This window comes from Macrobrachium rosenbergii, chromosome 44, assembly GCF_040412425.1.
Source record: "Macrobrachium rosenbergii isolate ZJJX-2024 chromosome 44, ASM4041242v1, whole genome shotgun sequence".
Lineage (NCBI taxonomy): Eukaryota > Metazoa > Arthropoda > Malacostraca > Decapoda > Palaemonidae > Macrobrachium > Macrobrachium rosenbergii.
In genome coordinates this window covers 11,761,416-11,776,231 of record NC_089784.1, presented here as the reverse complement: position 1 = coordinate 11,776,231, position 14,816 = coordinate 11,761,416, and the positions used below count along the sequence as shown (strand labels likewise).

The following is a 14,816-nucleotide window of genomic DNA, read 5'->3' as shown; positions in this document are numbered from 1 at the left end:
ATCATTGACTTACCTCCTATAATGGAATTTTTTTGCTCTTTTTGGAATGCAATCCTCTGTATTACATAAACAGCATAAACTCTTTGCCTTATCAATACATTACCAAAATATTGTCACATAAATACTGTTCATCCTAAGAAACAATAGTTGTATCACAATAGGATAACACACAGATGTGTAATGGTTAACACTGCTGCCTGAGTTCTATTTTTATAATATAAAATTCAAAACACGGAGTCAAACCTCTCTCTCCATTGCTCTCTCACTTTTCTTTCTCTCTCTCTCTCTCGCTCTCTCTCTCTCTGTACCCTACTCTCCCTGTTTTTCCTTGCCAACATGAATCCCAATTACTAATGGATTGTTGATAAAAATTTACCAGTATATTACAGATATGCTTATCACAAAAACATGAGATTATACTTTCATTTGAAAATCTTTTTTGTTTTATGAATAATTTCCTACACGTATTATATTTTTTGAAGATATATCTGGGAATTTCATTTTCTTGGTTTGTTTTCATGAACCACTTCACTTCGCCTATGTTTCTTGGGTACCCATCCAGATAACCTTGACAAAAAGTGGCAACAACTTTTTGGTATCATAAAAGTTTTCTTTTAATAATAAACTAAACCACGAATAATTACTTTTAACATAAAAGCTCTATTTGTGTGCCAAAACAGACTATAGTCTGGCCAGTTTTATCAAGTAGTTTAACTAATCAGTACACCTGAATCACTCAGTACCTCAGGTTTCCATATGTTCAGGCATTTCTAAAATAGGGCTTTCACAGACAGTTTGTGGTAATATACTTGTTCCCACAACAGGCTGCCATGGAGCTGCTCCAACTGCTCCACTCTGTAGACACAATGAAAATTCTTTAGTACATAAGTTTGCATTACATTAAAAGTTTAAGATATCACACCCCTACCAATCAACCTTCTTATCATTATCATGCATTAATTACTGAAAATTTGAAGAATAAAAACATTTCATACTAAAAGATATGATATGGTATAATGCAAAAATCTTATTTCGAATATGATTACTATCGGTGAATGACTCTTCCAAATTATTGAGAAGCATTTGTCTCCTTTGCCTAGAAACAGCAAAACAGCAACATCGCAATACATCTCTTTTGGGGACTGTTACGTAAGAGTGAAGTTAAATGATTTGCAATAGATGATGAATAGGTCAAACAGACAGAGGCATATCAAATGATCCAAGCTACCCTAATGGATGCTCCACTTAAGAATATTCAAGAAAAGTTCAAGAGACTTAAACCAAAAGTCTCCAATTAAGTACGCCATGGAACCTTATAAAAATTCTGAGCTAATTTTCACAGGTACAGCTCTTTATACCTTAATAATATAATGTCCACATCCTGTCCTTTTCTGATCTTCATAATTAACCTTGATATATAACTCTGAGAGTCCAGTTCAGAAAGATACAACATTTTCCCATGCAGTCTTGGCCATGTACTCCATACTACAATAGAGACTATGCACAGAGCAGTTTAGTACACTGCATACAGCATCTTCAGCATTAGCTTAATGAAGTAGGGTGGTTGTTGACAGCTTTCTTTGAGTTATTTCTTTATCGTCTGCTTATTTACACATGAGTTTACCAGCAAGATGTGCTGGCAGTTTTAAGGTAGTTTCACCTAAAACCACAGAGGTAACAAAATTATCCATGTGCATGGATCAACTGGGTTTATTAGAAGGGCAAGGAGGCCTTTATTGCTATAGTTGTTTATCTAAACATAGGAAATATAAAACATCTATTTCCTCTACAAAACTCAAACTGTTGAGTCCTCTTTTCCACTCACAAAAAGATTTATCCAACTCTAAAAATGAAATGTAAATATATATATATATATATATATATATATATATATATATATATATATATATATATATATATATATATATATATATATATACTTATTTTTCATCCATAACTTCCACTCAGGAAAGAACAACATTCTAAAGGGTATCCAGCCAAGAGCCAGCCTCTCTCCCCAATGGCCCCTTATCATACAGAATGACACATATGTCCAAGTTTTGGAGCAGTACCTAATGTCCACAGATACGGGATTATTGGCAGCAAGCAATTCAGCTACGGGCTGGACTCTCTCATTACTGGTCCCTCTAAAGTATGCAAAATGAAGAACCCTTGGTCTGAGCTATGGGATAGTACCCAGTGTCCACACAATTGGGACATCTATGGGTAATCCAGCCGGACACAAGCTATTCTCATCACTCCCCCTAATGCACATAGAATGAAGATATCTTTGTTCAAAAGATAATTGTTCAAACCCTTTCTTATTATCAACATAATTTTTATGATATTGGAAGAGCTAATCTAAAATACAAGTCTAATTTATTGTTCAACCCTAATACCACCAACACTAATATGGATGCAGATCCTGAGTATAAAATTGAACTTTCAGTAGGTTTCCTAAGAAACTAAATTCATTTGCCATTTCAGGACAACAGAAGCAGAATGATGTCAGCAAATTAAGTACCGAAATCCTGCATGAGCTTACCTGTTTGGCACAAGAAATGATGTTTAAAACATTCTACCTTTAGGATTTGACAATAACTCTGCTGTAAACAAAATACGCAAAGTGCAGTAAGAGTGGTCTCCCATGACAAAAAATATATTCTGTGTCACTCTCCAAACGCTAACAGCTAAGTTATGTACAAAAAACTAATTATCTTAACAAGAGGTAATGAAATATCTAGCATCAGTACAGACACTCAGAAAAGGAATGAGCAAGTGAACCTAATGATATTTTACAAAATGTAAATTATCTACCATAAAAAGTTACCATTTCAATCTACAGTACTGTACTGTATCCCAAGGGATAATTCTGACTTTACATTAAACACCAGGAAAAGAATAAATCTCAGTTAATGGAAAATGGCCTCAAACATTTTCTATCAAAATTCCCTTTATCATAATATAGTACTGTAGTGGTATTCAACCCAGACACAGGGGGGAGGGGGAGATTGAGAAGACCACATAAACAAAATAGCCACTAAGTTTGAGAGCTCTAATCTAAGGTTTGAGTTGCAGTAAGATTCTGACACCATGTTCACCTTCTTCATGGAAAACAACCACATTGAGATCCTATATCTGTGAACCAGTCACATCCAAAGGATAACATACCATAGATTCCAAGACTTCTGTTACCATGGAGGGATGCTGTTTCTCTTGAAACAGGCTCTGTCCTGGTTAATATCGCCTGGACTGACACTACGTCCTTATTTTGAAGGAATGAATAGAAGAATGATTAGCTAAAAATAAAATGCTCCAGGAACCATGAACCACAGGTAAATGGATATTCAAAGTATGAACAGCCTTCAGGACTCACTACACAAGGGGGTTAAGGCTTGCTGAAATCAATGAGATATCTGCTGCCAAAAACCTATGATAGTCAGGGACTCTAGTAAGCTATTGGGCTTTCAACATGTCATGTTAGTGAAAATAACTAAAACCTCCAATGCCAGGCAATGAAAAATGCTTCTGCATATTTCTCCACCTACGTCTCTTTTTCTCTCAAGCAGATCAACCCATCTGGTCCATATCTCTTTATCTTTTAAGATTCTACAGCCATAATTTATCACATAACACCCGATCTCACAATCTATCAGGCTGCAACTGAAGAGCATGTCCTAGCCAATGGTACTGTCAATCATCAATCTTTAATCTACATACTGAGTTGTCATGGTTGTGATCCTGCCATTTAAAACCTAATATTTTGGGTTAGGCTTCATTTTCAAAACCTCTAAAATGCCTATAAATTATTTTGTTACCATACAGTGAATCACTTTCATAAACTAAAACTACTCTTCCTAATGAAGTATATACATACATCTTAGTAGGCAGTGAAATCCTCTTTTGTGCATACTTTGCTAAGAATATACAATGCCTGATATGCCTTTTTCAGTCTTCCAGCAAACTAATTTTTAAGAGAGTATATTCTCTTAATAACTGTGCTGAAATACATAAATATGGCAGTCTCACTGATCAGTTGACATCCCAATGTTATACCTTCTATTCCCGTAAGTTCTATTTTCACAACCTCTCATTTTAAGAATAACACTATTTGCCTTTTGCATCAGTCTTTCACTAAAAACTTTTTAACTTGTAAACCTTTTATTCTTTTACTAAGCAGAGGGGGCACAGCCCATAAATGTTTCAGCTTGGCAGGATTTTACATAAATGTTGCAAGGATGGCATGATGTAAAGCACATATGTAATAGTAAAAAAAATTAAAGTACTGTATTTACAATAGGAACGGGAATCTATCTTTAAACAAAGGATGTTTGCCTTGGACCAAGAAAACTTTTAGAAAGTACAGAACATAGGAATCTCAAAAACTAAAGAATAAAAAATAAATATAGGGAGAAAGATAGACAAGAACAAAACAAGCCAGAAAACCACAAAAAAATTGGATCTTGTTCAATATGATAAATGAACAAAAATCAGATAGAAATAGTATTGTTCATCGCACTGGTATGTTTATCTCCAGTTGGATATTTTCGATTAAGCTTGTTTCAAATCACAAAGAATACGGTAATAGATTTTGGACAATCATCCTTTTTAGACACTTACCACACACTGTTTAAGCAATATAAACTGTTATTTTAGGTACCCAAACTAAATTGCAATAAGTTGCTCTGCCTTATAGGTTTGGAGAAATTACTCCCTTCATATTAAGGACAAGTCATTACCATCAACAAATGTAAATTAAACTTTGGCTAATGCTATAAAACGAATAATAAAAATACAAATAAAAGGCAGTTTAGGATCAGACAAACACAAGAACAAAGTCTTACCTGATGCCATCCACCATGCCAGGCTTGAAGACCACTCCAAGTCCTAGTCTCTGCAACAGATACTTGGGCCTGGGGCTGCTGCTGAGCTTCAGTGATCTGACATGCAGCCAGTGAGGATGGAAGCATATGCCATGTTGCTGCTGTAGCATCTGTACCCCAAGAAGCCAAATTTCTCCATGCTGGATTAACTTCCAAATCCTCTTCCTCTTGGTCAGCAACATGTTCAGCAATAGTTGGACAGGCAAGATCAGCTTGGTTTAATCCAGCTAATAAATGGGCAGCACTAAGCTCAACTGGAAGCGGAGGTAGCACAGGCTGCTGCTGAGCTAACTTATAAGATGCTTGGCGTACCATTTGTCTCCTAGAAAGTTCACAACCTCCAGGGTAGGACTGTCTAGGATAGGCCGCCTGTTTCTGTAAAATCTGGCGTTTCTGTTGAAGTCTATGTTGAAAAAGCTGTTGTTGTAAAGGCTTTGTTATAGAGTATTCAGTGTCTTTGGCAGTTTCTTTGGCAAGAAGTTTTTGGGTTGTGGAACTAAGAGTATCAGGCAAAGAGATTCTTTGCCTAACTAGAGGAGCTCTGCTCATTTCATCTGATCCCGCATAGGAATGTCTCCACTGGCGACTATACTGTTGCTGTTGCTGTTGGAGACTTTGATATCTTACAGCAGTATCTTCACTTCCTGTGACTGCAGCTGCCTGATAAAGTGAGGTAAGTGCTTGGTGCTCTTGTTGAACACTATGCAACTCAGTCAGACCCCGAGCCTTTTCTGTTTCTATCAATCTTTGGCGGAATGCAATGACACCTTGAGTCACCAGTCCATCAGAAGCACGACGACCTTCACGAAAGTTGACTGGTGATCTAGTATGTGACCTTTCTGGAGTATCTTGTGTAGTCTCAAGCTGTGCCTGAGGCTGTAAAATATGAGAAGGTATTCCTGGTGGTAATAATGGCCTTGAAGAAAGAGAAACATGTGAACAAGATGATAAAGAAGCCCCTAAATCTGGCTCAAGTTGTGACTCAAAACTTTCAAACGTTGACTCCGTGCTAGTGACACTACCTAAAGGAGAATCTGTACATTGTGAAGTTTCAGAAGATTGCTGTGAGGCACTTTTGATGCTCTGCAGTGTGCAGTGACCACTTCGAGTCATTCCCACGAGAGAGCTACATTCAGAATCACACATATCAGCTTCAACACCTTCATCAATAGATGTAGAGGCACCACTTTCATTGTCACGATAACTCTTACCAACAAGTGCTGTTTGTATTGTTCCACTTGTGGGAATAATGCCTTGATGACTCTGAGTATATTCTACAGTAAGGTCCTGGCTTTGTTCTCTAAAGGGAGGTGACACATGGGGTATTATGTTGGTTGTAACTGTTTCTACTTCAGATGCAGAGCTTGCAAAGCTTCCCTGCGTTACAGTAGTGGGGAAACTGGATATACAACTTATGGCCAAGTTAGTTTGCTCAACAGGTATTGCTGGCAACATTCTTCCTGTATGACCAGGTGGTCTTGCCATGAATGTTTCTTGACTTATCAAAGGATTAAGGCCACCAGCTGACATTGCCTCTGGATGGGATGAAGAAATAATTCCTCCAAGTGTGCTACCTGAAAAACCTGAGAGCTGAGATGTGTGGATGTGAGATGATGTAGGAGAACCCTTCCCTGAAGGCATCACAGCACACATTTTTCGCATAGCTGCCTCTGCCACACTAGATGGTCTTCGTCTTTGCTGATCTAGTCCAGCATGTTTATCAGATTGTAAAGAAGATCGATGTTGCTTCAGTCTCTCTAACAACAATAAATAGATGGCTGTGTAATTGTCATAGGCTTCACTCAGCAGACTCTGAAATACAGAAGACAACGGTCAGTCAACATAAAATTATTTTTGCAAAAACTAAGCAAAATGTACTTTGAACCTGGCAAGCGACTGAACTTACCCAGGCAACACAAGATATCATAAGCATCCCAAAAAATTTTATAAGCATACTGACAGTCATGGAAAAAGTATTTAGTAACGACTACAATTACAAAGCTTAGTGCACTGAAACGCTGAGAAGACTGATCAAGCTGGCAAAAGAGCAAACCATTTCACAACAATTGTAATCTTTGGGTTTATCATACCACCAATCCTTAAGTTACCTGTAGAAACTAGGGAATTCTTAGAAACTCATTGCAAGTAATGATGGTAAAAATATAAAATAGTAACATGAAAGAAAAGAGAAATAAATGTAGAAGACATGTGAGAAGGAGAAAACTTGAAATCTCCCATAACTTGCATATATAAAACATTTCAAGGATTGATATGAGACTGTTAAAAGGAACTTACTGAAGAATAACTACTGTGTGTTAGTAAGTGACTGTTTAATCCTGGATAAAAAAATTTAATTCACTACTTTAAATGAGTCATGGGAAATGACACGTGAAGCTTATGTCACTGATTATTAATTCTTAGTTCTTCTGCATTTTCATCATCATCATCATCATCACACACACACATGTACATACATACACATATATATAGTGCTGTCTTCTTTACCTTTTGAGTTCCTCTTATCCTCATGGTTAAAACTCTCAAAGAAAGGACAAAAATCACTGATGTGCTATTCCATTTATTTACTTTTGTTTCAGCTATTCCTTCACGACCTTCATCAGGCCTACATTATATTCAGAATGGGACTACATGCCAATATACAGTTGAGCACAGTAAAAATCAAAGAATAAATAGAACACAAATAGTATAAAATAAAAAAATCAATAAAGAAAGAAATTTTACGGGTTAGCATTACAGTATTCTTTATAAAGCTTCAAAAGCTAGGTTTATCTGCTCTGGTGTATCCTGAGGTCTACTGTGGAACCTCCTTCTGTTGGATGGGGAGAACATAGTCTGAAGATACCTAGGCATTCAGTGTAGCCTGCTACAGTGCAATGCTCACTACTTCCACAACTACAAACTGCTCATAACTAACTTCCTGGTGAACAATTTCTGTTTCCAAAAGGTCATTTAGAAGTGGTTTCTTGCCACGCACATCAGCTAAATATTTGCTGAATAGACCATTGTTGCGATGGGCTTGAAGTCATTGTGTGCCCAATACACAGTAGCTACATTGCGGGGCTTGTATGCCTCATCTGAACACTTAAATTTGCAATCCTTGCTGGTCCTCAATCCCCTGGGGACAGTGCTGTTCCTCATCACGAGGCTGGCTACCAGGTTGGGGCAGCTGACAACTCTTAACGATAATCTCTCATAGGGTGTCTTTGGTGTTACTCCACTGATGATGAGCCTCTAAAGGACATTGGCTTCTTGTTTGTAAGCTGTCCCATAGTCAATTTTGTGTTATATTAGTAAAGTTTTTTCCCTTGCATTCTTTACTGTTCTGAGTCTGTGTTTGGAGCTCATCTATTTTCTTTCTTACAAAGCACTCTCTCATGTTGGCGGGGTATCCATTGTTTGTCAACACCTTTCTTACAAGCTCCAACTCAATGAGGACGAATTTCCAGGTACTACAGTGCAACAAAGCCTTTCTGATGGAGGCACCAGTTACAGACCTTTTGCATGAATCTGGGCACCCTCCCCTTCTATTAAGGCAGAGGGCCACATCTGTAACTTTTTTGTAGGTGGATATGACATACTTTGCTATTCTTCCAAGAGGACAACAAGGAAAGGAGGGGCCTTGTCTTTGCTGGCTTCAATTGTTTTTTCTGCATCCTCTGCTTCGTTGGTGGTGATGAGGATGCCGTCCCCATATCCAGTATAGATTCTTGGTCTCTGGTGACTGCTGATGAGCCTGTCTTCTACAAAGAACTCCAAGGGGTGATCCCATTGCCATGTCATCCATCTACATGAAAGCTATTTCCTCTCTTGCAGAGGAGAGAGAGGAAACAGGTCTCCATAATGCAAGCTATTAGCATCTTCTTCACCAATTTTTTAGAGATAGGAGAGGATCCATGCCAGATCTGTATACATTATTTAAGATAATCTCAATGGTCTCTTGAAATGGATCATTGGTAAACAGGCTGTCTCTCTCCACGGATGCGATGTCTTCATAAGGTCTGGTGGTTTTAAGGATGTCTAAGGATTCAACAGAGGACTTCAAAGAACAACCTGCAGTGTGTAGGGGATAAAGATCTGTCATTTAGGGCCTTAGCCATCCTATACATGATCTTGGGACATTATGGGTCTGAGTAGGTTCATATTTATGACTTTTGACATACTCATGGCCATATCCAGGTGCATAGTTGCTGACCACCTCAGGAAATCTCACATACTGCTGCATGTTGCTTACTCTTTTCGCTGTTATTTACTCATCTCTTCAACATCTGTGTTGTGTCCTTCTTAATTCTTTAAACTCTGGATGTTTCATTGAAGATATCATCCACCTTCTTTATGTATTCCTATTTCTCCATGATTACCTGAACAGTAGATTTATAAGCTTCTGTGAGGATGATGTACTCTCTTTCCCATAATTCCCTGTGAGCTTCCTGAAGTGGTTTATTGGGCAATGACAAAAGAGGTAAGGTTAACCTTGTCTTCTTGCTGTAGTTTCTGGAGGGGGTCAGTAAGTATCTGTGTTCCAACCTTTTTTGCTTCAGGCTAGGGCATCTTCATGTAGTGGTAATGATGGCCCAAATTTAGGTGTCTTCTGGACCTCCATGAGGATGATTCCTGCCAAGTTTACATAACTGTCCTGGTGTTTTCTATTATGTTTGGGGCTGCCAGGGAGAATCATTAGCTCTTTTGCATGCCTTACTGTCACATTTTGTTGGTGTCATCATTCAACATTTCAAGGATGTCAGTGGTGGGATCCTGGAACCAATCCCCTGCATATGTCAAGGGCCAAGTACATATGCTGTACATACGGTCTTTATACAGGCAGTCCCAGGTTATGATGGGCTTGGCTTATGAAGTTCCAAGCTTATGACGATCTTCAAATATGTTCATCAAAAATTATTTCCTGGGTTACAACACATGTTCTGGGTTTATGACACTGACGACGCTGATCCAATGGATGAAAAGTGGCTCCAAATGGGCAAGAATTGTAAAAATTTGGAGGTTTTTTTTATGAAAAACTCAATAGAAATGCAGTTTACGTCATTTACAAGACACACAAATGATAAAAAGTGAAGTTTTCTTTCAATTTTCAAAGATATTTCAGGTTACGATGATTTTCGGCTTACAACACAGTGTTGGAACAGAACCCCTGTCGAAAATTGGGCACTACCTGTATATATATATATATATATATATATATATATATATATATATATATATATATATATATATATATATATATATATATATATATATATATATATATATATATATATATATATATATATATATATATATATATATATATATATATACTAACGCACCAACGAAATATCGTTAGTGCGTCATAGTCCTGATTCCTCGTCCGTCGCTGGTGTGTTTATTATCAATAAAAACCATATTATAAAGTGTATTTATAGTCATATACACTATATATGCAGTAGAAGTTTTTTTAATCTTGTATTGTCTGTTTTTATCTTTCTTACTTTCCTTTCTTCCCAAAGTTGTACGTCCTTTGTCCTTGTATCACTGAGCAACATAAATTTATCTCATATTAAACTCAAATTTTATGAATCATCTCTTAGCAAGCTTTAGGAACATTCACTGATTTCTTGTACTTATTTTGTGTTGTCAAAAGTAAAATAACTGATGCTTTTCACGCAATCAGAGGTAGGCAATAAACATTATAAATTTAATTTGATAATATTCACATTTGTATTTTGGGTAACAAAAATAATATTCCAACATAAAGCTATTTTACTAATAACAAAAAATTATTCATTTATACTATAAGAAATGAAAAATTATCCAAAAAGTTTGTCTGCATTGGTCAGTTTTCCTATAAGAATTGGAAAAGATGTTCAAAGAAAGGTAGTATGTATATTACAACAACTATAATCTATCAGATTTCTTTTAATCTTTAAAACATAAATAACATCCAATATTTAAGCACAGATCAACATTTACAATTATTAAAACACTTCCCTGTTAAGCTACACATTAACAATTTCTGGGATATACTGTACTGTCATTACAGAAATCATGCTAAAAATTTCTTTTCTATGCAACTTTCTTCAAGAAGAAAATTGCTTGCTATTTTAAAAATTCATTAAAGTAACAAGAATTCATGGATGTAAAATGGTGAATGAAAAAGGAACACAAAGGACACTAATGTATGCAGAGATAAGATCTCCCATAGTATGAAAAATAATGAGGGACTTTGATTCCTCAACTGGGACGCAGGAGTAACCCATGACACGTTACACAGGACTACAAACCATGCTGCTTTGCCAAATGAAGAATATCAATTTCTCTGTTTGGGTCTTCTCAACTAGCACTGAAGCAAAACAACAACATTAATATTCTTTATTTTATACCCACAGTTCTAAATAGGACAACATTTTAAACAACAACATTAATATTCTTTATTTTATACCCACAGTTCTAAATAGGACAACATTTTGACCAACTTTTATTTGTTCACGAACTAACTTTCCCCCGTTTTACTGAATCTCTCATCAGGGGTATCGACAGTATTTCCCACCTCTATCTCTCTCTCTCTCTCTAAGTGTCAGGCCATTCTTTTCACATAACCAACCCATCTTAGCACTCTTATACTGTATTTTTAAGTTACAACTTGTTAGCAGCTTAGAATTAAAGAGAAGTTATATTTATAGGGATCTGTAATGAAAATTAACCTTTATTTGTGTTGCTTAAACCTCTATGGTTAGATGAAGAAATGAGCTTGGTAAATGCAAAGATATATGTTATCAACCATTTGTTTAATGAAAATTTTTGGGTTGTTTGATGTTTACGGATTTGAAAATTGGCATACGTGGAGTATCTACAGTATTTCATGATTGCTAATAAGGAACAACACCCAAATGCAAACCCTTTTCCTCCAATCTGATAAAAAAGAAAAAAGATATGGAGGACCCAATGGAATTTTGTGAGAGCCTGTGCTGGTAACACATCATCTCTGTATATTAATGAAAGCTTTGGAACTACTTTTATGTTACAGTCCCATAAAAACACATGTGGATAATAAGAGTATTGTCCGTACAAAAAAGGCACAAAAAATATGCAGTAAGCTATTGCTAATCTGTCTTAACTAGTGAGGCTAGCCAGGGGGACTCAAATAAGTGAAATATGGATTGAAACTCCATAGATTGTTTTCTTCCATAGGCTGTTTTGTGTGTGTGTGTGTGTGTGTGTGTGTGTGTGTGTGTGTGTGTGAGAGAGAGAGAGAGAGAGAGAGAGAGAGAGAGAGAGAGAGAGAGAGAGAGAGAGAGAGAGAGAGAGAGAGAGAGAGAATTATATTTACAGAGTATTAGCATATCAAATAATTTCAACTAAATTTAATAAGTACTTCTAGACACCAGAGTTATGCCTGCATGCACATGCATGCATACATGCATACACACACATATATACACACACACATATACATATATATATACATATATATATATATATATATATATATATATATATATATATATATATATATATATATAAATGGATTTATGTATGTGTATGTTCCAGCATAACTCTGAAACACATGGAGCAATTTCAACCAAACTTGGTGTACATATGACTTACTATCTGGAAAAGAATACTGTGGGGGTAAGACATCACTAGCACCAAAGGGGGTGGGAGTGGGAAGGGCTTTCCTGAAATAGGGCTAGTGCTGCCCGTAGACTGAGTTACTAAATAAACTTTACAGGTTTCTCATAGCTCATTTCAACCAACTGAGGAAAGCAAAAAAATTAAAGTTGCAGAAACAGTGGAGCTGGGCTCTTACTGAAGGGAAGAAGTATATGCTCTGGGTGTGTTCTACACTTTGAGTTTTTACCGTGCAACGTCGGGTACATCAGCTATTTATCTCCTATATATATAAAAATGTATGTATGTATGTATGTATGTGTGTGTGTATGTTCCAGCATAACTCTGAAACCTATGGAGCAATTTCAACCAAACTTGATAAGCACATGACTTACTATCTGGAAAAGAATACTGTGGGGGTAAGACATCACTAGCACCAAAGTTAAGTTTACCTTAGTTTTACCAGACCACTGAGCTGATTAACAGCTCTTCTAGGGCTGGGCCGAAGGATTAGACTTATTTTAAGTGGCTAAGAACCAATTGGGGGTACGGGTGGGAAGGGGGTGACATGTAAAAATAACCGAAAATGACAGATATCAGTGTCTAATCCATAGTTTTCAAGGTTGCTGAGATGAATAGTGACACTCCCGATGCCCTTTAAGTCCAAGTCCAGCACCAATAACAATGGGGCTGAGAAGAGGTGAAAAATATAAAATGTCATAAATGACCAACATCAGTGTCGAATCCATAGTTTTCGGGGTCGCTGAGATGAATAATATTTCCAATGCCATTGAACTCCAAGTTTAGTCGAATAAAATGAATAGAACTTCGATATTACACTACAGACAGATATGATTCCTGTTCCTGTCTAATAGAAGGTTGGGATACATAAATATCCGGGTGTGTTCTACAGTCTGGGTGTGTTCTACACTTTGAGTTTTTACCGTGCAATGCCAGGTACATCAGCTAGTATGTGTGTGTGTGTGTGTGTATATATATATATATATATATATATATATATATATATATATATATATATATATATATATATATATATATATATATATATATATATATATATATATATATATATATATATATATATATGGCTGACTGAAACTCTTTTTATCCCTCCTTGACAGGTGCATTAAATATGGTAATTTGTAGCTCTGTGACTAAAAGAGGTAAAAGGTCTTGACAGCTAGTTCAGCCAAGAACTCCCATCTCCATGGACATATTATCACCAAGACAAAAATGAGAAAGCTTTCATTCAGTTAAATTTATTTATTGTGGTATATCTGGCAAAAGACCACCCACATATCATGCTCCTCTCTAGGCAATCTAGTCACTTCAAAACAAATAACAAAAAAAAAAGTTTTAGTTCCTAAATATTTTCATAGAAATCTGTAAAATATATGTTTTTTCTTGGAATCTTAGTAGAAATGCAATAATCACTGCAGTAGATGTTTAGCATTTACTCTTTATCATAATTTGTGAAAATACACATTGAGGATGTTTTTTTTTTAACTGAAGCCAAGCCCTGTCACAACCAACTCACAGACTAAGTAAAGGAATGACGTTATCTTAGTAGGCGAAGTTAGCTCTTAAGAACATGGACGCAGTAGCTAAAAACTACTAGCTTCCGCTAAATTCTGTAAAGGTTTTCTCCAATCTAAACTGTTTATTGTCCCAAAGTTTATGTATTCAAACATTTGGTAATTATCTAGAATTTTATAGTCTCGGGTCTTTTGCAATGCACTTTATGCAATAAGTAAAATACAAAAATATAGGGATTTCCTATCTTTGTTCAGTACTGCCTATCTAAAAACTTCGAATAACCATTTTTACATAATGCATGGCACTGTGGGCTTGAAAATCCACATGAATCTCTATATCAATAAAACAATCTACTTCACATTAAATGGTTTACCTCTAGCAAAAACCACTTGGTGTTTAACACATAACAGAACAGTTTTACAGCAAAAAATATCCGGCTTTAAAGATAACGAACACCAAATGAGAAAAAGGTTCTAAAGAACGACAATATTTTACCTCTCTAGTTCGTGCTACATCTATGCCTAATTCTTGCATGACCCTGAGAACCTGGTCATTAGGATCAGTAGTTCGCTCTGCCCTGACAGTTGGTGGGTCGAAGGCTACTCTTGGAGGTTCTTCGGCCTGCATCCACCGATGTCGTTTTATCTGCTCTACTGTGTACCTTTTCGTTGGGTCAAGGACAAGCATTTTTCTCACTAGCTGTTCGCAGTCTGTAAAGCAAAGAAAACCACGTTAGACACAAAAACTTGTACT

General features: G+C 36.3%; 1 protein-coding gene across 4 annotated transcripts in view; it reads right to left on the bottom strand.

Moving 5' to 3' along the window:
- Positions 1-266: 266 nt before the first annotated feature.
- Positions 267-14,816, bottom strand: part of LOC136829337 (serine/threonine-protein kinase SIK2-like) — a 151,456-nt gene continuing 136,906 nt past the window's right edge. For all 4 annotated transcript variants that reach the window (XM_067087743.1, XM_067087741.1, XM_067087744.1 and 1 more), the window contains 3 exons: positions 14,559-14,773; positions 4,845-6,695; positions 267-855 (listed from right to left, as the gene is read on the bottom strand). In XM_067087743.1, the coding sequence (XP_066943844.1) occupies positions 745-855; positions 4,845-6,695; positions 14,559-14,773 (2,177 nt within the window). In that variant the 3' untranslated portion in view covers positions 267-744. The remainder of the gene's footprint in view (positions 856-4,844; positions 6,696-14,558; positions 14,774-14,816) is intronic.